The sequence below is a fragment of the Arabidopsis thaliana genome, chromosome 3 (assembly GCF_000001735.4).
Source record: "Arabidopsis thaliana chromosome 3, partial sequence".
NCBI lineage: Eukaryota > Viridiplantae > Streptophyta > Magnoliopsida > Brassicales > Brassicaceae > Arabidopsis > Arabidopsis thaliana.
The window spans coordinates 10,359,744-10,380,122 of NC_003074.8; the positions used below are offsets into that span (position 1 = coordinate 10,359,744).

Here is a 20,379-nt window from a genome sequence, read left to right on the forward strand (position 1 = left end):
AACAACAGTGTGGTATAACACCTCTGTTCTATCATCTTTGTTTCTAACAAATTGTTCAAAGCTCATACAACTATTGAGACAAGGCACACGAGTTCAATTCTATCTTAGGTGATAAGTCACTCCTCTACTTAGTGTAAACCAATCACCAAAGCCCTAAAGACGACTATTTTCAAGTAACATTTAGTCCATACTATTAAGCTATTTAAGCAATTTTTAAAAATTTAATCTTTGTGATCAAACATTTGTTCTCGTCTATTAAAAACAAACTTATTTTCTTTTTCTTAACAAAATCTTTCATCTCATCTCTGTTTATCGCTTTGTTTATAAACATAAATGAAATTCTTTTTCTTAGTTGGACATTAATTCGGTTAGGGTAGATTATATTGAATTGATTGAAATGATGAGTTTATGGTCATATATGAGTCATTCAATATCCAGATCTTAGACTTATCACGTCTAAAAGATGTTCGTAAATGTTTTTAAATCAAACTTATTTGAAATTTTCAATGCAGTTAAATCAATTGAATTTTTGTTTATCCAACTACTAGTCGCGTTTTTAAGTTACAACACATTCATGTTTTCTAAAAAATTCGCAACAATATTTCTTCTAAAAGGTCAAAGTCATTTCCAACATGTATATCAACAAATTGATACACGGATTTCGGTTTTATTTCAAATTTGTGTAATATACAACTAAATTTAAAAGAAATCATTTAGAAAGAAATATTGAAAGGATAAATGTATATGATGTACTTCCAAAAATATATAATGTATATGATGTGTTAGTTACCAACAAAAATTTGTGAAAAATGTAAAACATATTCATGCAATAGATGACATATTATGTTGTATACCACTTTCATCTTAAATATTTTACGTTTCTTTTTTCCAAAAATAATGTATGTTTACATTTTGAGTGCAAAAGTTTTGCAAAGAAATTTAGTTCTATATGTCATTTTCAATTTGATGTTCTAATTAGTGTTTCTTTTTGTTAAACTCATAGTTTTGGTGTCGAAATTCCCGGCAAAGATTACTACTGTTTTGAAAACCAGATTTTTAAAAGAGAAAACATGTGGTTTAATTTCAACTCAATTATTGCTGCTATCTTACTTTGCGTGTCCCTTCTGATGAAATTTACTACGTACCCAGTGTGGTTAATAATAAATAGACGTGTCAACGACCCGTACGCATATGTATGTCCCTATGTGTAAATTAACTACGACGCAACAATATGTGAAAGAAATAAAAATAAATCCCAAAAAAATACACGAATCTTATATACATGTTTGAGTAATTAATGACCAATTTATAGTGTAAATTAAATGAAAACCTACGCGGAAGATATCAACACAACGTGGTCAGAGATCACACAACTTTATTGTTAGCTGAAATGTGAGAGTACAAATTTATTACAAATAGGAATAATAATAATAGATCCCATAATAGTATCTATTTTATTTTATTTTTGGAACATTCAACATTTCTTTTGGCGTCTCAACTAACTCTCTTGTTTTTAATTTGAAGTTTTTAACAGCTTAACACCACATGCATGAGGCTCTTCGTGACAATATATAGCAAAAAAAATAAAATATTTTCGTTGTCTTTTTGATGATTAAGTATTCTTCTGGATAAGAGTTATAAGTGAACCTTTTCCACTTTAAGTACTCTGATGAATCAGTGGTTGATAAAAAATGTGTTCTAGTCCATGATCCGAAGAGACTATGAAATAGAGGCAGCTGTAACTTCTCGATAATCATAAGAGAAATTTTTAACTTATTCATAATTTTATATCATAACAAGAGATGAACGTCGATAAGCGTGATTAAACTTCTCTTTCTTTGATATTCAAATTTAAGTAAAAAATCGATATATACCTAATTATTATTTTTAAAATCTTCTATGAGTCTATCTTATGAAACTTATATACTCATACTACTTTTAATTCGCATTATTCACCTGTAAAGAAAAAAATCGTTTAAACTTTATCCAAAAAATATATAAATGAGGTAATTAGTAAAACTCATTCAGTATCCGCGGTAACTAACTTATTTTTCACATTCGGTAAAACTTAATGCTCTTTAAATAGTATAAAGAAGTACGTACTCCTAGATTGTAATAGTGGTAGTATTGATATCGATATTAGTATCCATAATTAATTGTTATTTTATCTCAAAAATTCAAAGACAAATTCAAAACATCAACTAAAGGCAGTACTCAACATCACCAGAAGCAAAATTCATCATTACGAGTGAACTAAGCTCAAAATCGTCGTCATGAACCCATAAAGCGTTATTGCCATAATAGTGACTTGGATCATTAGTAGTTGCCATTAGGACATCTTTTTGAGCCAGTTCTTGTTTTGGTTTATCCTCGTACGAAGCTGATACGACGCCGTTAAAGCTCTTGGCTATATTCTCGTAGATATTTTCTTGTTGATGATGACAAGAAGAAGGTGTGGCGGCAGTGATGAACAATGACGGTGGAGAGTCGTCGTCTTCTCCGGTGGTTTTGACGGCGGAGGAGTAATCTCCGACGAGTTTTTTGCTGAGATGAGTGTTCCAGTAGTTCTTGACTTGGTTATCTGTTCTTCCCGGTACTCTTTTAGCTATCAAAGACCATCTGAATTTGGGGAAAAAATATTATAGGACATTTTTATTAAATTCATACCATATAACATAAATTATAACATACCATATGTTTATGATTCTTTTTATTATTTCGACATCTGTATGTGATTCATAAATGAATGCATATTTATATACATAGAGAGGATTTTTTATTTTTATTTTTCAATTGTGGAAAACGTTTCTAACTCTATAATGAATTTTGAGAAGTGACTGTTTGCACGACTAATACACTTATGAAAAAGTGTCTATTATTCATTAAATATATCCACTTGAAATGTTCGAACATTTTTAAGTTCAAAAGATACTCTTAAAGATTTGTTTTTGGAGGAAACACCTTTTAAAATTGAAATAACCCACCAACACATCGGTTGAGTTTCATTGAAGAGAAGACAAACTTTTATCTTGTGCAACTCTTTTCTTCTTCAGAAAAATATATCAACTTGAAAATTTTGAACATATTTTAAGTTCAAAGGATTATTTTTAAGATTTATTTTGTGAAGAAAACACCTTTTGAAATGTGAAATAATCCACGAACACATAGTTTAATTGAAATAAAACAGTCTTTACTTGTCAACTCTCTTTATTTTTACATTTGCAAGTAAGAAAATCCTTCAATTAGATTTTTAAAAATCAACTTAACCGGCCAAATCTTTGTTTAAAACAACAATTCAAATATTTGACGAAAGAAAAAATCAGTTAACGATCGATTAAATAAAAAGACATGGTGTATAATATTGTAGTAACATAAAGTTATGTACCTATTGCCGAGGAGCTTGTGGAGACGAATAATGAGGTCTTCTTCTTGTTCAGTGAAATTGCCTTTGTTCACATTAGGGCTCAAATAATTCATCCATCTCAGTCTACAACTTTTCCCACATCTCTTTAGCCCTATCAACGAATCAAATTTAGTCTAACTGAGATATATTTATATATGAACTAGCTAGAGACTAAAGTTAATATATATAATCACAAAACGCGCGAGAGAGAGAAAGAGTACCAGTTTTTCTGACGATGCGGTTCCATTGGCCAGTGCCATGATTAAGAACATAGTCCATAAGGATGTTGTCTTCTTCAACTGTCCATAAACCTTTCTTGTATTCTTGATTCTCTTTTTCATCTCTTCTCCTTATTCTCATTCTTTTTTTATTCTCTGATTCCTTCTATGTTTGTGTGTGTCTGTGTGTGTGTGTGAGAGAGAGAAAGAGATTATGAGTAGTGAACTTATGATGGGTTTTCGTGACACGTGCTTATATATACACTCACATCAATACGTATCTTTGTGTAATCATGGCTATAAGCATAAATATGTACCTAATAATGTATAGATAGCGACTATAGCGTTATCCTTTGTTACCCTACGTTACGTATTAAAAGCTAAAATTTGGCAGTTGGTTTAATTGTATCTATGGCCAAAAAATTTATAAAAAAATTGTTTTTTCTCCTCTGGCAATATCTAAATACTATACTTGCGACATGAAATTTACAAAAACAAATCTACTAAATATGGGGCAGATTACTGCGAAATGTTCTATATTGTATGATTTAACTGATTTGTAATTTATTTGACACGTTAACCAGTTTGTTTATGCACTGTATACACTTACATTCTACTAATATTTGATAATGATCTTTTTCATTGGAACTACATATTATTTTTAGTTATTTATACAACAAAGTGGGATCGGAACAACCTATTTAAAAGTACCACAGAGTTCACCCTAAAACAGTTTTTTTGCAGAAGATAAAACATGAAAAAAGAAACTTTGATGGATCAATGAAATGGTTCTCCTTTCCATATGTCTTGTTTCTCAAATTATAGTCAACTTTTCGACATACTTTTTAAAAGTTCATGAGGTTACCCTCTTTAATTGAGTTTTAAAAATAGACCACAAAATTTATGTGTTCATTTACATATCATATCGATTTAATTTCTTAAATCTAATCAGATAGTTTAGCCTGTATACTGATTAGTTAGTCAAAATGAGAATTTTCAAGTCACAAGTTCGAACATTATAGTAGATAAGAGACCAAATTAATCTCCTCTAATTTTCGGGGTAGAAAAATTATGGACCTAAATTATATATATGTGTGTGCATACTGTTAATATACAAAGACATATATATATATATATATATATTTTGATGAAAGGTTTAATTTATTTACTCAAGAAAGCGTCTACGTACAAAGTATGAGTATATGTTGAATACCATATAACCTAGTTCCAACTAACAAGTTAAGTGGTAGAGAATAAAATAGTGAAACTGAATATGTAAGGAATATGTCTCACAACTATTTAACTAAATAATTGGAGGAATAGAAGCTCTGCTCTTCACTTGTCTCCCTACTTACCAGTTACCACCTTCCTACTCTCTTCTACTTTGGTTTTCGAGCTAGCTTATACATATACCCTTATAAATATGCATACTATTTACTTGCACAAAAACAGAAAAATATAGTTTCCACTAGCTAAATAGTATTTCGGTTATAAAAAAACTACTTTAATTTTTGACTAACTCGAGAAAGTACAAACAATTATTTCTAAGAAATGTAAATTATGTATATGAAGTAGCTACTATCATTATTCTTTTTACTTATAAGTACTGTAGTTTTTTACTCAATGTTTTTGTTATTAGGTTTTTTAGTATTAAGTTGTTAATATTGGGGCTACATAAAGCCAAACAAACATATATGATTGGCATAGTCAAGTTCTCAACAAGCTATCCTCTAACGAAGCATTTGGGTAACGACATGTCGTCGTATATATATCTAGATACACGTACATATTAAATTAGAAATTTACTCCAAAAGCAGAGGATTCTCGTAATCATTACCAAGTCGGCTCGAAAGTAGTTTATATACATTACTATGAATACATTTCCAAATGAAGATGCCCGTGATTTATGACCCCACAAATTCAAAGACAAAGACAAAAAAAATATATACCCTATTAAACCGGTTTGGTTTAGATACAGTCCCAACCATAGAAGATACAATCTTACTACATATACTTTACGTTGCAAATTTATAAATACCAACCCATGTCAGTGTCTTGTTGGTGTTGCTTAAAAAGAATGACACAAATATTAAATTCCACGTAGGGACCTTCGCTGATCATTACATATTCGGTTCGTTTTCACTTATCACGTGGGTAATATTTGATGTTATGAAAGTGTTCAAAAACTACGTAAATTATAGTTTTTGCACCCAAAAAATAAAATACAAATGGTTGAGTTTGTATACAGGGAAACATGCAGACATAACCTCAAACTTTTTTTTTTTTTGCAAAGCTACCTTTCACCTGCAACACAACCATCCAAGTCATAACTTAGCTCGAGTAAATGATCTCTCAACGAGAGCATGCGTTCACAACTTAATAAAAAAACTCAATAATTTATCAAAACTACAGTACGTTGTTTTAAATATTTTAAAAAACTAACATAATGTGAAATAGGGACCGTAAAATGACTTAACAATTGAACAAATAACCTAAACCGTGTAAGACTATATTATAAAGATTCGAACACATGACATGAACTCAAGACATAACCATATAATACACGTACATCTTTTGATAAATCATGAAGAATAATATCAAAAAGAAATTCTTGGTAATGAGTCGAAAATCAAACCATTAAATTTTCAAACTCGAATGTTTGTAGATGTAAAATTTTAGGAAGTTTCATGTATAAAAAGTAACCATGTTCGGAACTGAATAAAAGCTATAAAAGGACTTTGTTAACTTCGGAATCCGTAAGTTCAGAATTGTCTCGACTAAAATAAAGGTCCAAAATCAGTACTAATGTACTATGTAATATGTATCATTGCTAAGCCGCACAATCATGAAATTTTATTTTGGTACTACAAAGCCGCAAAATCAGTACTATGCATCATTGCAAAATCAGTACTATGCATCCGAGAGAGTGTTGAAAAAAAAATTTGGTACTACAAAGCCGCAAAATCAGTACTATGCATCATTGCTAAGATGAGGTAACTGTCCATTAAGCCGACGAAATTCGGTTTTCATTTTTCTCATTTTGATTTTTTCTAGGTGTCAGACTCGTCACTCCCAATGTCTGAACCGAAATTAAAAACCAATCCAAACCATAAGACCGTTTGAAGACATTGCAATTTTGGTTATTTCCGGTTACCTTTCGCATGTATGCAAATATAAACAGATTTTATGTACACAATTGGACGATCTATTTTCCGAACAATTGATATACAAAAATATAACCCACCGGACTTTTTTTCTACACGTTATGTATATTTACTTCTTTCAACGACGTTTCTAAGACTCGTCCGGCTTTGGTTCGAGAGTTACAGAGATTTTCTCCTTGTGATCGCCTCTTAGAACCTCTACGGTCACCTAATCAACATCATCAGTGTCAAAACTATCTCGGATGCAGAAACTAATTGACAAAAACTGCGGAGTTTACCTCATCGCCGACTTTGCATTGATCGAGAATCCGGTACAGATCACTCCCGTTAGAGACTTTTGTACCGTTCACCGACGTGATTATGTCTCCTAGTACTAGTCTCCCGTAACCATCACGTTTTGTTGACTGAAGTCCCTGTGGAACAAAACCAATTTTACACATTTCAATATTAAAACCGCGGAGTGAAACATAGAGAAAATATCTGTTATATGGAAACTTGGAAACAGGAAGAGCTTACGGCTTTGCCGGCTGGACCACTTGGAGGAGCATCCAAGACGAGCACACCGCTCACTCCCAATTGCTCAACAGATTGGTCCGGTGCGAATTTGATACCTAAGATTGGTCTGGTGACTTTACCAAATCTCACCAGCTGATCAACGATACCACCAACCTGAACATGAGAGAAACAGAGCTCGAAACAACTTTAGTCTCCCGTTAGTGGATTCAATGATAGAGAAAGACTCTATCTGATCAGATTTGCAATGGGTAAAAAAGAAGAGAGAACTCACTGTATCAACTGGGATCGAAAAGCCCACTCCAGAAGATGCACCAGAAGGAGAATAAATGGCTGTGTTTATACCAATTAACGTTCCTGAGCTATCTAGAAGAGGTCCTCCGCTGTTACCAGGGTTAATGGCTGCATCTGTCTGTATCACATCTTGAATTGGACGACCAGTTGCAGCAGAACTAATTTCTCTTCGCAAACCACTGTACAAATCATAATGCACAAACATGCTACAGTTTTAATAAGAGAAAAGGAATAGTATAGCCATTTGGCATGAAGAGGGGCAAGAGAAAATATATGTATCCAGTATCCTCAAGTACCAATCATCTTTTTTGACACTTTCATTTGTGAGTTCGTTATGAGAAGAACACATCTGATTAGAGTAGAATGCAACTTAAAAAAAAGAGAAGACAAATATAATTTAACATACCTTATAACACCAGTTGTGAGAGTATGATCAAGTCCAAACTGCACAAAAAAGTTCTTGCTTTAGTGCGTATGAACAAGAAACATAAGTATTGACCTAGCTAGCAATAGAAAACACAAAGCAGAGCTTTAATCTATGATCACTTTAAGGATGTATACTCACTGGATTGCCAATGGCAAAGACTTTCTGGCCAACAAGCAGATCAGCAGAGACTCCAACAGGTATAGGTCTTAATTTGTTTTTCGGTGCATCAATACGTAATACTGCAACATCCTTATCTTGGTCAAATCCAACAACTTTTGCATCAAATGTTGTTTGATCAGCAAGAGTGACCCTGTTATATACATCATCCAACTTCCTTATCATACACAAACATCAAAAGAAACCATCCAAAGAAACAATGTACTCATTATAAAACTAAGAATACAACAATTACTAATTCCAATTTCTATCAAAAATCAATCAGATTCTCAAAGTTTCAACATAACTAACCTGAGATCAGAAGCACCACGAATAACATGGTAATTGGTAACAATATGACCTTGCTTATCCCACACAAATCCTGAACCAGAGCCTTGAGGTACCTCAAGAACGTCCAATGTAAACGCGTCCTGCCTAATTCAAACAACATTAGACCAATCCTCAAATCACGGAGAGAAGAAATTCAAAACGAAATTCACCAGAGAGAAATCAAATTCAGATACCTCACGGCGAGATTAGTGATGTAAACAACGGAAGGAGTGTTCTCTTGAAACAAACGAACCGTCGCGAGCTCATCAGTTTGAAGTTTCTTCGGAGTACTAACTACAAACGCCGAGGCAGATTCAACGGCGGGAGAAGCGGCGAAGAGTGAAAACGATAACGCGACGGAGGTACAGAGGAGGAAGAAAGGTTTAACGGCGGAGAACGGAGTAAAATGAAGAGTATCATCATCGTCGTCTCTGTTGTTGTCGTTTAGTGAAAGCTTCGAGAGGATTCGGAAATAGCGTTTGGATCGGATTGGGTAAAGAGAAATTGGAGAGGATCGTGAAGAAGAGAGATTGAAGAAGGAGAGGTGAGAAGAAGGAGGAGAGTGAAGGAAGAGAGTGGAAGAAAGGAGAAGCGAACAACTCGTCGTCGTCGCCATTTAGTTTCTTCTTCTTCTTCTGGTCATGGGACAATGGGATTGTGGTCTCTGTTTTATTTCATTTTTTTTTGTAATTAAAAATATTAATTTTTGAAAATAATGGTTTTTCTATGCGAAGCTATGGTTTTGTATACGTAACCGAATCGAACCGAAATTGAATTGAAATTTGTTTAGTAAACCACTATTTTATGATCTTATGAATCTGGAATAAACAAAACCGGGTCTTTTTTTTGTTACCGAATCAAATTGAATCGAAAACTTTTTGTACTTTGAAAATAAATTTAAACAGTAACCTTTATTATGGTAAATATTATAAAGAATGTTGTTACTTATATCCATAACCCGTAGTACACCAATAATCGATTTTTTAAAATTTTTAAATTTAAGTTGTATTTCTTTATATTATTTGTTTTGTTTTTGTTTGATATTTGTTCACCCGTAATATATCATCCCATATAAATATCGTTCCAAACCGAATGAAAAGTCCAAAAACAAATCAGGATTTCGCTTCATTTAAGAACTTCGAAAAATCAAAAGCCCAAAAAGACCAAACTTAAGAGTTTAAACCAGATAATCCACTCCTAATTTTGAACACTAAACACTTGTACTCCATAAGAGTAAAAATGGTTATTCCTAAGTAATTCTTCTTTCGTCGAACTTATTAAATACTTGACTTGGTTGATATCTAAATCTACTAGATAAAAGTGCAAAAAGATTAATGGTGTAGTTTAGAGAATCTTCTGGGACGGTCTAAGTTCTTTTGGCAGCTCACTAAAATTCTCTGCGTCCACATCGGCTTGATACATTGGTCTCTTCCCCATTTTCCACACAATCCCTTCAGCTAAATGTTCTTTGTTCGGTGTCAGCATTACAAAGTTTGGATCAGCTCTTTGGTAACTGCAATTTCACAAAATAAAACAATGTGAAGAAGATCATGAAGCTAAAGAGGGTTGATTTAATTTTAAACTTGTCACAAATGGACTGACCTGGCTTCTCTTAAGTTATCAACACGTAGACCGAACCCACATTGGACATTTCCAGTCCTATGATTAGTTGTTGCTGCATAAAAAATGAGTCCAAACATGTTCAAATACCAAGAACCTATGTTCATCTTGATTTCGCTGCATTCAGGTTATTTATCAACGCATACCTGAAATATTGAATGCGAAAGACGGTTTCCACCACGACTTGAATGCTAATGACAATGTTGAGCTATGAGCTCCGACTTTACCCTGCAAAAGTTGAAAATGTTACATACTGAGCAAAATTTGAGATAAATGGTTTCTTTTTGAGTAACTCGATAAGGTAAATATTTTTTTATACCTTCAGCAAAAAGTTCTTGTTGGCCTGCCAAGACGCAGCCACCTGCAATAAAGAATCTGGGGCATTGGGTGGCGTCTTGGAATCATCAACCCTTCAATATTAAGACGAAATATAAAGTTCTGTTTCTGTATAGACAAACAGTAGCTACAATGTTTTTTTTTTTTTTACTTAGAGATGTTCACTACCTCGATTGTAGCTCAAAACCAAAATCAATGTAGTTTGTGATTCCAACTACTTGGTTTTCTTCGAAAGGATTTTGCACCTGTTCCAAGTCCATTAAATCGATTTCATATTGAGCCAAAGATGTGCTAAACTTTATATATGGAAGACTAGTATAAGATGCAGCACAGAAAAAGGACTTGTTTGAAAGAGTTGTACCCGTCTTTGGACCACTACGTGTTGGTAGAACGAAGCAATAAACTGCATTTACAAGAAAGATAACATAATCAGCAAGACTAAAAATGCTACAAAATGGATGATATGCCATTAGATAAATAATGTGGTCGTTTGTCAAGTTCCATGAGATACTGAAAAATTGTTTGGGGTTAAGACTTGTGCATACAGACAGCAAAACAACATGTTTTCATCTACACGGATTTTAAAAGAATCACCTGAGAGCTTCTTGCTAGTTCAATGCCAATGTTAAAAGAAGGAGTCAAGGGGCTTTGTGACCCTACTCCATAGCCAGCAGCACAACTCCAGTTTCTTGGGTCTGTGTACTTTGCCAAATCTTTGCTTCCATCTAAAACAAAATCCAATAACAATTGTTGATGCTCACTTTCTTTCAATCACATAATTTATAGATACTAGTTTCCACATGTGATGCGTAAAATCTGTTCAACAGAAATAAAACAATGTAAACTAACTCACGTAGCGGCTCATATTGTACTCCTACTGTAAGACTTCCCATCTTGCTTACAAGCCATGCATGCTTTGGCAATTCGTTATTCGCTGAATTGAAGAATCAAAGGGTCAGCATTGTGTCCAAAAGAAAACAACGTGAATTCACAGAGCAACTTTATGCGCTTACCACTAAAAGGAGTGACAGTAGCTCCGACAGACAAATTCGTTGAGCCATATCTCAACCCCATGATTCTATATTCTTCAGATGATTTTCCACTACAGAGACAACATATATTCACCCTCACAATATTACATCTAATCTAAATATAACAACAGGGTACACACCTAGATACGACTTACGTAATTTTTGAAATCAAAGGGTAGACCGCAAATGCCCCGATTCCATATTTAGGATAGTAAGCAGAAGACCTCATTAGAAGAACCCTTAATGATGATGACAAACAAAACAAACAATTTCAAAACATTAAACTACTGTAATGAACATAACCTCCAAGAATATATCAAAAGTAGCACAAAGTTTACGGATTCGAGGTTGACACAGAGAGATCAACAAAAGTATGAGGATCATCAACATCACTGCATATTTATCAAAAACAAACTAATCAGTATTCCAATTCTCCAACAACTACTTGTAATCTTTCAGATTAAAAACTAAAGAATCTATACCTTTGCCAGCGAAACTCCGCATTCCCAACAAAATCTCCTTCCACTCTACCATCTACAGCACCCGAAACCTTTAGACTATTAAGGAAAATTCTGATTTTCTACATATCCCTAATACATCCATTTAGAGAAAATTCTCGAATCATCACTATATAGAAACTAAATAACACAAAAGAGATTTCAAAATTGGATACAGATGCAACCAAATCCACATGAGGATCATCAGTAGGCTTCAACAAAAACTTGCCCGTGAATCGATTAGCTTCTTCAAAGTAATCCTCAAATAGACATCTCAATGCAAGCTTCCCAAACAACAAATTATATGATGATTCCAACATCCTGCATCAACAACAACAACAATTTCTCACAATCGCACAATTACAATTTAACCTATAAATCAGAATCGATCTATTTGATTAGATTAGGTTATACAAAAACTACTTCGAAATCACGCGATTCTAACAAATTGAAAGTATGAGGATCAGATCGGAGAAGAAGAGGAGATGGTAGACCTAGTGCGGGCGGAGAGAGGAGGGTAATCAAAGAGCGGAGGAACGAGTACCACCGGAGGCGGTGGTTCTTTTTTGACAAGAGCATTCCCCATTGTTCTAGAACGGAGAAGAAGAGATTCTGCGACAACGAGAGAGCTTCTTCGATGAATTCAATAGTTAGTGAGAGCTCTCGGCGATAGTCTCGCTTCTGCTTTTGCTTCACGTTTGAATATTTCAACATTCTTCTATATTAAGACTTTATATAGTAATAAACCTAAGCGGCGCTTTAAATTAACCGACTAATCCAAAAAAAAATCTTTAGAAACTAGACATTATCTTTGTAAAATTTAAATATTAAATTATTCGTATAATATTTTTTTCCCAATTTTTTGGATATTATTTATTGTTGTATACAATTTGTCAAGGTTATGGAGAATGTGTTTATGACAGTTTTGGTAATTGCAAGATATTGTGATGCATATGTGAATGTTTTGAAACCATATTTTAAGATAACATTTTATTAAATTTCAAAATTTTGGTTCTCTACACTGCTACACAACTGAAAAGTTGTTTTTGTTTTGAGATATTTTTTTCTTGGCAATTCGTGGTGACGATGATGTTGATTTGGAGTTATTGCAGCTTCTAGTGGTGGCTTTTCAAGCCTCCAAATCATCAGTTATTGGCATTGGTGGTATTTCTTTAGCTCACTGATATGTTTTGGTTTTGCCTTGATGTTGATGTTGTTGTGAGTTGAGGTATTAGCGTTGCAATGCGTTTGCTGCCTAGTGTTGTGTTTTTACTATGCACTAGTGGAGGTAGTAAGACTAGAGCTGTCAATTGGTCAAAAGGACCATGGGCTCAGCCAAACAAATACTATTACGAACATTTAAAATTTGGCCAAACTAAAACATGGTTTTAGTGGACTCAGCCCAAATAGATCTGCAGTTAGAGGTGGGTTTGACCATTTGGTCAATGGATAAGTCCACCAATTAATTATTTTTGCAATCATCTGTCTTCTTCTCTTCTTCTTCTTTCGTTTTTTCTGAAATCGAATTGGAGAAAAACACAATTGAGAATCGCTTCTAAATTCAAAGCTCTAGATTGTCTTCTTCCTTTGAGGATCGTCTTCTTCCTTCGAGGATCGTCTTCTTCTTTTGAGTATCGTCTACAATGGGTGATTTCTTTGATGAGGTACGGTCTCTTATTTTTAGATCTGGGTTTTGGTTCAGTCATTCTGTTTCCTTTAAATGTGACTTAGCTATTCATGAAAATTATTTTGCAAGATAAAAAGTTAGTATTTGTTTGTTGTTACTATAAGTTTATGTATTGAGAGATAGTTTTTAAACATCATTATCACAATGTTTTATAATATGAGTCAATGTTTTGTTTTGTTTAATTGTTTGAGATAATGGATAATGCTATTATTAACCTGAATGATGAAAACAATACCAATAAAGATTTGGAAGAAGATATGGATCATGAAGGCACTCTTCCTGAGAAAATGAAAGGTACATTCAAGCCAATTCGCCCTACCCGTAGAGTTTCTAAGTGTTGAAATAAATTCACAATAATTGGAGAGAAGTTACCTACTAGTGAACATGATATTAGATGCAACAAATGTAAAACACACTATATATTGAATCTATATAGAAATGGAATGACAACGTTGCTTTGTCATATTAGAACGTGCAATGGAAGTACACAGACTGTTCAAAAGCTAGATATTTTTTTCGTATACTGATTGCAATGGCCATTATTGAGCATGATTTACCATACTCGTTTGTTGAGTATAGGAGGATTAGAATGGCTTTTGGTTATGCTATTCTACAATTCGGTTATAGAGTAGAAACACAACATTTTAGATTAGTATTATGATGTTAAACTTTTTAAAACTATTTTATGATGACTAATTACAATGTTTGTCATGGTCATTTTAGATTAGTATTATGATGTTAAACTTTTTTTTTATCTCCATGGACATATCCAATTGGTCTTGGTCACTCTTGAACTTGGTCACTCTTTGGCTTGGTCATTTTTGTCAACAGAAAAAAAAATGTCCAACTGGACAAGACCATTTGGTCATGGTCAAGCCCAATTGACAGCTCTAAGTAAGACTAATGGTGTTTGGTGTAGCTCTGAGTTACAAAATATAGCTTTGTACTAGTTGCCTTTGGCATTGAACTTGGTAGAGAGAACTTACACCGTTTATATATATATTTTTTTTGTGAAATTCCATTCTGAAGTCGCTTATGGAAATGTTCGACGAGCAGCTCTCGTGTATGAGAGCTGTGGGTGCTTCGCCGTTGACAACTTAGTCTTGGACTTTCGTTGAAAGGTTTCTAGTGTTTTTTATCTTGGTACTTCGGCTCTTATAACTTGAAATTAACATTTGTCTCAAACAACAATTTTAATGCCAACACTAGAATCATCATCACTTCGTATAACTCTATTAGTTTGTGTTTCTGTTGAGTAGATGGACTGAAAACCATGTCTCTGATTTATTCTTACGTATTTTTAATTTCTTTGCCATACGACCATTTTATAGGTAGGTGTACAATCTTTTGATTGTAAACTTAAATTGTTTTTATTTTTATAATAAAACATTTACATATTTAGCAACAACAAAAGATTACGCATTTTTCATATCTTTAACCCATAATGAAGAGGCTTGTTGGTGGTCTATGCGTTAAGTTAACAAGTACTATGCTGCTGCGTTAGTTTTATGTTACACACTTGTGCAAGCTCACAATGTTAAACGATTTCGGATAAAGAATAATAACACTAAAGCATTTTGATAATTTTGTGGTGTGGGGGAGGGGGATGCAACAAGGTACGTCAAAGTATTAGAGGTGGTGTTGCTCTTTTTTTGGGGAAAAAGCTCCATCTTTCTAATTTCAAATGACTTTTTATTTGCTAATTGCTTCAATTTCAATTTTAAGATAATATTTAAACAATGAGAGTAAAATTTAAAATTCAGAAAATCGGGATCTAATTTTACAATAAAACATAATTTGTAGGGAACAAATTTTGAGGGCCCTAGTCCCAAGTTTCGATATGCTACACATCGCGCCGGCTTTAGGGTATTGTAATAAAATAGCGAGTTAATCATTTTCCGATTATTTTTATGTTTTTATTAGACTTGCTTATTGAATAATTCCTCTTATGTAGTTGTTTTCTTTCAAAATATTAAAACAAAAACGAAGTCGTTTTTCAATATACAAATATAATCAAAGTCGTTTTGATTTAATGAAAAGAAAAACCCTAGTTTTCTCTCTATATATATCAATGCATCCGCCTCATCTTTCTTCCACTATATTCCAAGTTCTGAAAAAGTCTCCACATAATCTCCTTCGTTGGTAAGTGTGATTAATCATATATTTTTGTTTCATATTTTTGTATAGAAAACATAAATCTAAATATATAGTGTTTATTAGATAATTTTAGGAGGCTATATGAGTTGTGTTTATCTGAAAGGATTTCTATCAAAATATATGAGATATACTAGATCTAAAATATTTCGATATACAAAGCACTAAAATTCCAAAAAAATAATTTCTACTTCTTATTTGTGTATAATTATATTATTTAAGAAATTAAAATTGTATTGTAATTGCAAACTTTGATGTCTTATGTAATTTGTATATCATTTTTCTGTTTTGCAGTTATTTCGAGAAAAAATAGGCAAAACAAAATGAATGCAAACCCATGCGAAGTTTGCAGGTTCCAAAATAAACAATGCGTCAACAACTGCATGTTTGCTCTGCTATTTCCTTCAAGTGATCTAGAGAAATTTGATGTCGTCAATCGCATCTTTGGACTCGAAACTTTGACATTCTACCTCAAAGACCTTTCACCTATGGAACGCATAGATACTACCCGCACACTCTATTACGAGGCAAAACCATGCTTTCTGAACCCACCCAAGAACCCCTCAAAATTCCTCGAAGCTCTTCTAAATTATCCTTACCAAAAAGCTGAAGAGGTGTCCAAAACAAAGAAGTTGCTCGCATCTTACTCGAGACCATGTGTAGTATTGGCTCTTCCTGCACCAAAATATACTCAGTCGAAATCTAAACCATCTGTTTTGCGCAAAAGAAAAAGAAAGACTAAATCATCGGATGAATCGGCCATTCGTGTGGTTGAAGATTCCTAGATGGTCATTGTTGAAGATTTTTTTTTCTTTCTAAAAGTGAATCTTTGGAACCAAATATGCTTTTAATTTAATTTCAAATAAAATAAAATATGCTTTTATTTCTATGTATTTTGATTTCTTTTTCTTGATGACTTATCTTTCTTTTGAATTATTTATGGATTTTATCAAAGTATATATTATCCATTACATATACTTAATTAGCGTAATTGTAGACTTTTTTTTTAGAAAATATTTTTAACACATCCAGATGTTTGCACATATCCTTTCATGTTTGATTACCAAATTTTCCTTTTTTATGGTCAACATAAGAAAAAAACTTACTATTCATGTGTTAAATATACTTACATTATTGTAAATATAAATAAATAAAATGTAAAAATTCATGAAATTCTATCTTAAACTTTATTAGCATTGGCTAGCGTGTCAAAGACTTTTTCATATTAGACTAGGTATTTAATTATTAGATTTCATACCTTTTCTGTTTAATTATTAATTTTCCCCTTTTAATGGTCAACAGAAAAGAAAAGAAAAAAACTTACTATTCGTGTGTTAAATCTACATACATTATGGTAATTGTAAATCAATAAATAAAATGTGAGAATTCATGAAATTCTATATTAAAACTTTATAATATTGACTCTTTTAACAAAAAAAACTTTATTACATTGACCAGAGTTGTTCAGGACTTTGTTTTTATATTAGGCTAGGTATCCAATTATTAGATTGCATACCCTTTTCTGTTTAATTACTATTTGTTTTCCTTTTTTATGGTCAACAGAAAAAAACTTACTATTCATGTGTTAAATAAACAATACATTATTGTAATTATATATAAATAAATAAAATGTGAAAATATATGAAATTCTATCTTAAACCTTATTACATTGATTTTTTTAAGAGTTTAAATGGGTGCTTGAACTTGCTTTGAGATATAGATATTGTGTTGGAAATGAAAAGGTACTTGGAAATGCTTAGAACATGAACTTAAGTGGAGATTTGGTGATTGCCTAAAAAAAATATGGGAGATTTGGTGATATGAGTTTAGTCTAGGGAAGCATTTGTCTTGAGTTTTTTTTATAAGGAAAAATATATAGCGGAGTTTATGTAGGTTTCTAATTTATGTTGTTTTAGTATACATGAATTTAAAAGAAATCTAACTTCTTTCAAATTTAACTGCTTTTAGTTCAATTCTTTTGAATTTGTTTAACAACGGTTGCACAAATTGTAAAAACATTATTTTTTTTTCCAATTTAATTTAACATTACATTATTTTATATATATATATATATATATATATATATATATATATTTAGAAACGTTGTAAGTATTTTCACGTTTGGTCTCGTACCCAATTTAACATTTTACCGTCACTTTAAGCATATGTGTTTAGCTTCGACAAAACGTTGACATTGAGCTAGTTAGCCATTTGATCTACAAAATCATAAAATTTGACTGCAAATAGTCAAGCAAAGTGTCCCACGTGATTACATCAACAACTTGCTATACAAACTTTGATAGATCTATTTATTTTATAATCTCTACTTGTTGATCATATAATTTCCTATACCCTCTTACCTTAATATAATCCATTAGGAAAGCTTAACATGCCATATACATCGTGAACCAACGACTTCAATAAATACCAGACTAGTTTCTTATTGTCAAGCTCATCGCATCCACTTACTTGACATGGCTATTTCTAAAATAACCCTTGCAATCATCGTTTTACTTCTAGGGTTCACTGAGAAATTATCTGCCTTGTCGAGTAGTTGTAATTTTCCGGCAGTTTTTAACTTTGGAGATTCAAATTCTGACACCGGAGCTATCTCTGCGGCCATTGGAGAGGTTCCTCCACCTAATGGAGTTGCATTTTTTGGAAGATCCGCCGGAAGACACTCCGATGGCCGTCTCATTATAGATTTCATTAGTAAGTATCTTTGATTTTCAATTTTACCCTTTTGTAAATTCTACTAACTATATTCATTAGCAACTTAATTCTACATTGATTTTAGAGTATAAGATAAGAGAAATTTTTGTGTTGCCAATTTGTTAACACTTATATATAGAGTTGCAGAAATCTCTATTTTAGAATCAATTATAGAGTAGGGTTAGAGAAATGTTTTGCATTTTTACTTAGAGTAGGGTTGGAGATGCCCTTAGTATATTTGAAACACACATTTGCTTCTAGTTATTGAATCGATTTTGACGATATATTTGTTATGATTTTGGGCAGCCGAAAATCTTACTTTGCCGTATTTAACACCATACTTGGATTCGGTTGGAGCTAATTACCGGCATGGTGCTAATTTTGCGACGGGCGGTTCTTGCATCCGCCCCACACTTGCTTGTTTTAGCCCATTCCATCTTGGGACTCAAGTGTCCCAATTCATTCACTTTAAGACTCGTACCTTGTCTCTCTACAACCAAACCAACGGTAAGTTCAACCGGTTAAGTCATACAAATTACCAAACCAGAATTTAAAACTAAAACTAAGTCTTCTACATGTTTTGTTTTAATGAAAACTTTGTTGATATTTGTTGTTTTGGCCTTAGGAAAAACTCCATTCTGCAAAGAAGTCTTTGCACGGCCCAAAGATTTCTCAAAAGCTCTTTATACATTGGATATCGGCCAAAACGATCTCGCGATTGGGTTCCAAAACATGACAGAGGAACAACTCAAAGCAACTATACCCTTAATCATTGAAAACTTCACCATTGCCTTAAAAGTAAGTATCTTAAAATTATCGGAGACTTTGGTATAAAACAATCTCTAACAATGATTTATTTTATTAGTTGTTATACAAAGAAGGAGCAAGATTCTTCTCAATTCATAACACCGGACCGACAGGCTGTTTACCGTATCTTCTGAAAGCTTTTCCCGCTATACCGCGAGATCCCTACGGTTGTTTGAAGCCTCTGAACAATGTGGCAATTGAGTTCAACAAACAACTCAAGAACAAAATCACTCAACTAAAGAAAGAGTTACCTTCTTCTTTCTTTACTTATGTTGATGTCTACTCGGCCAAATACAACTTGATCACCAAAGCAAAGGCTCTAGGTATGCACTAAACCAATTAAACGGTTTATATTTTTGGATTTTATTGGTTACGGTTAGACTTAAGACTTCTCATTCATTTCCGGTTTTATCAAATCTATAATGCAGGTTTTATTGATCCTTTTGACTATTGTTGCGTTGGGGCGATCGGACGTGGAATGGGATGTGGGAAGACAATATTTCTAAATGGGACAGAACTCTATAGTTCTTCCTGCCAAAACCGTAAAAATTTCATAAGTTGGGATGGCATACATTACACCGAAACCGCGAATATGCTAGTCGCAAACCGAATCCTCGATGGTTCGATATCGGATCCACCTCTCCCTACCCAAAAAGCATGTAAACTCACGAAAAAATAAGTTGCCATGATATAAACTAATAAATGTCTAGCATATTTCTGGTGCTTTCAAGTAACTAGCCAAAATTTCTATTCACATCTCTCTTTTTGTTTTTGAATCAATGTAAAATTTTCTTCAAAAAGTCATTGGTTACAATATATGCAGCTTTAAGCAGAATGTTTCTATTCACATCTTATCATATTAGTTATTATATAAAAGACTATATCAAATAATCAGTAACTTGTTTGGTAAGAAATTTTAAACCGCTTAGTTCAGATTATCTTTTGCTTAGTGACAACTTTTCTTTTGTTGCTTTGCTAAGTGACAACTTCTTGATTCGGTGGGTCGTCTCTTTATGTTCTCATGCTACAT

At 32.9% G+C, this 20,379-nt stretch overlaps 5 protein-coding genes and 1 long non-coding RNA gene across 11 annotated transcripts; 3 read left to right on the forward strand and 3 right to left on the reverse strand.

Moving 5' to 3' along the window:
* Positions 1-2,046: 2,046 nt before the first annotated feature.
* Positions 2,047-3,864, reverse strand: MYB0 (myb domain protein 0). The gene is made up of 3 exons (NM_113708.2): positions 3,625-3,864; positions 3,386-3,515; positions 2,047-2,619 (listed from the first exon to the last, which is right to left on the reverse strand). Exons 1-3 carry the CDS (start codon positions 3,761-3,763, stop codon positions 2,202-2,204), a joined length of 687 nt encoding a protein of 228 aa, NP_189430.1. The 5' UTR covers positions 3,764-3,864; the 3' UTR covers positions 2,047-2,201.
* Positions 3,865-5,621: 1,757 nt separating this feature from the next.
* AT3G05375 lies at positions 5,622-5,862 on the forward strand. The gene has a single exon (NR_141172.1). It is a non-coding gene; the product is annotated as an other RNA (long non-coding RNA).
* A 46-nt stretch (positions 5,863-5,908) lies between these two features.
* Positions 5,909-9,270, reverse strand: DEG1 (DegP protease 1). Of its 2 annotated transcripts, NM_001338921.1 has the most exons (9): positions 8,700-9,201; positions 8,488-8,610; positions 8,158-8,329; positions 7,999-8,036; positions 7,573-7,771; positions 7,302-7,454; positions 7,064-7,198; positions 6,866-6,993; positions 5,909-5,925 (listed from the first exon to the last, which is right to left on the reverse strand). In NM_001338921.1, the coding sequence occupies exons 1-8, from the start codon at positions 9,119-9,121 to the stop codon at positions 6,916-6,918; spliced, it is 1,320 nt and encodes a 439-aa protein (NP_001325789.1). In that variant the 5' UTR covers positions 9,122-9,201; the 3' UTR covers positions 5,909-5,925; positions 6,866-6,915. The 2 variants fall into 2 exon arrangements, with proteins under 2 accessions (NP_001325789.1, NP_189431.2); NM_113709.5 differs by lacking the exon at positions 5,909-5,925 and having other exon boundaries at positions 6,606-6,993; positions 8,700-9,270.
* Positions 9,271-9,554: 284 nt separating this feature from the next.
* Positions 9,555-12,791, reverse strand: AT3G27930 (beta-galactosidase). 3 transcript variants are annotated; one of them, NM_113710.3, is made up of 14 exons: positions 12,484-12,791; positions 12,166-12,310; positions 11,975-12,042; positions 11,831-11,884; positions 11,648-11,731; positions 11,475-11,563; positions 11,315-11,395; positions 11,056-11,186; positions 10,823-10,864; positions 10,630-10,706; positions 10,445-10,535; positions 10,272-10,353; positions 10,108-10,180; positions 9,555-10,018 (listed from the first exon to the last, which is right to left on the reverse strand). In NM_113710.3, the coding sequence occupies exons 1-14, from the start codon at positions 12,573-12,575 to the stop codon at positions 9,850-9,852; spliced, it is 1,278 nt and encodes a 425-aa protein (NP_566828.1). In that variant the 5' UTR covers positions 12,576-12,791; the 3' UTR covers positions 9,555-9,849. The 3 variants fall into 3 exon arrangements, with proteins under 3 accessions (NP_566828.1, NP_001327075.1, NP_001189992.1); NM_001338922.1 differs by having other exon boundaries at positions 9,604-10,018; positions 11,975-12,026; positions 12,219-12,310; positions 12,484-12,698; NM_001203063.1 differs by having other exon boundaries at positions 9,616-10,018; positions 11,648-11,716; positions 12,484-12,698.
* Positions 12,792-13,507: 716 nt separating this feature from the next.
* Positions 13,508-16,737, forward strand: LBD26 (LOB domain-containing protein 26). 3 transcript variants are annotated; one of them, NM_113711.3, is made up of 2 exons: positions 13,508-13,653; positions 16,125-16,718. In NM_113711.3, the coding sequence occupies exon 2, from the start codon at positions 16,154-16,156 to the stop codon at positions 16,613-16,615; it is 462 nt and encodes a 153-aa protein (NP_189433.1). In that variant the 5' UTR covers positions 13,508-13,653; positions 16,125-16,153; the 3' UTR covers positions 16,616-16,718. The 3 variants fall into 3 exon arrangements, with proteins under 3 accessions (NP_189433.1, NP_001326100.1, NP_001326101.1); NM_001338923.1 differs by lacking the exon at positions 13,508-13,653 and adding an exon at positions 15,260-15,542; NM_001338924.1 differs by lacking the exon at positions 13,508-13,653 and adding an exon at positions 15,797-15,818 and having other exon boundaries at positions 16,125-16,737.
* Positions 16,738-18,213: 1,476 nt separating this feature from the next.
* AT3G27950 (GDSL-like Lipase/Acylhydrolase superfamily protein) lies at positions 18,214-20,164 on the forward strand. The gene is made up of 5 exons (NM_001338925.1): positions 18,214-18,542; positions 18,849-19,049; positions 19,168-19,340; positions 19,408-19,672; positions 19,778-20,164. Exons 1-5 carry the CDS (start codon positions 18,305-18,307, stop codon positions 20,026-20,028), a joined length of 1,128 nt encoding a protein of 375 aa, NP_001319660.1. The 5' UTR covers positions 18,214-18,304; the 3' UTR covers positions 20,029-20,164.
* Positions 20,165-20,379: the final 215 nt, after the last annotated feature.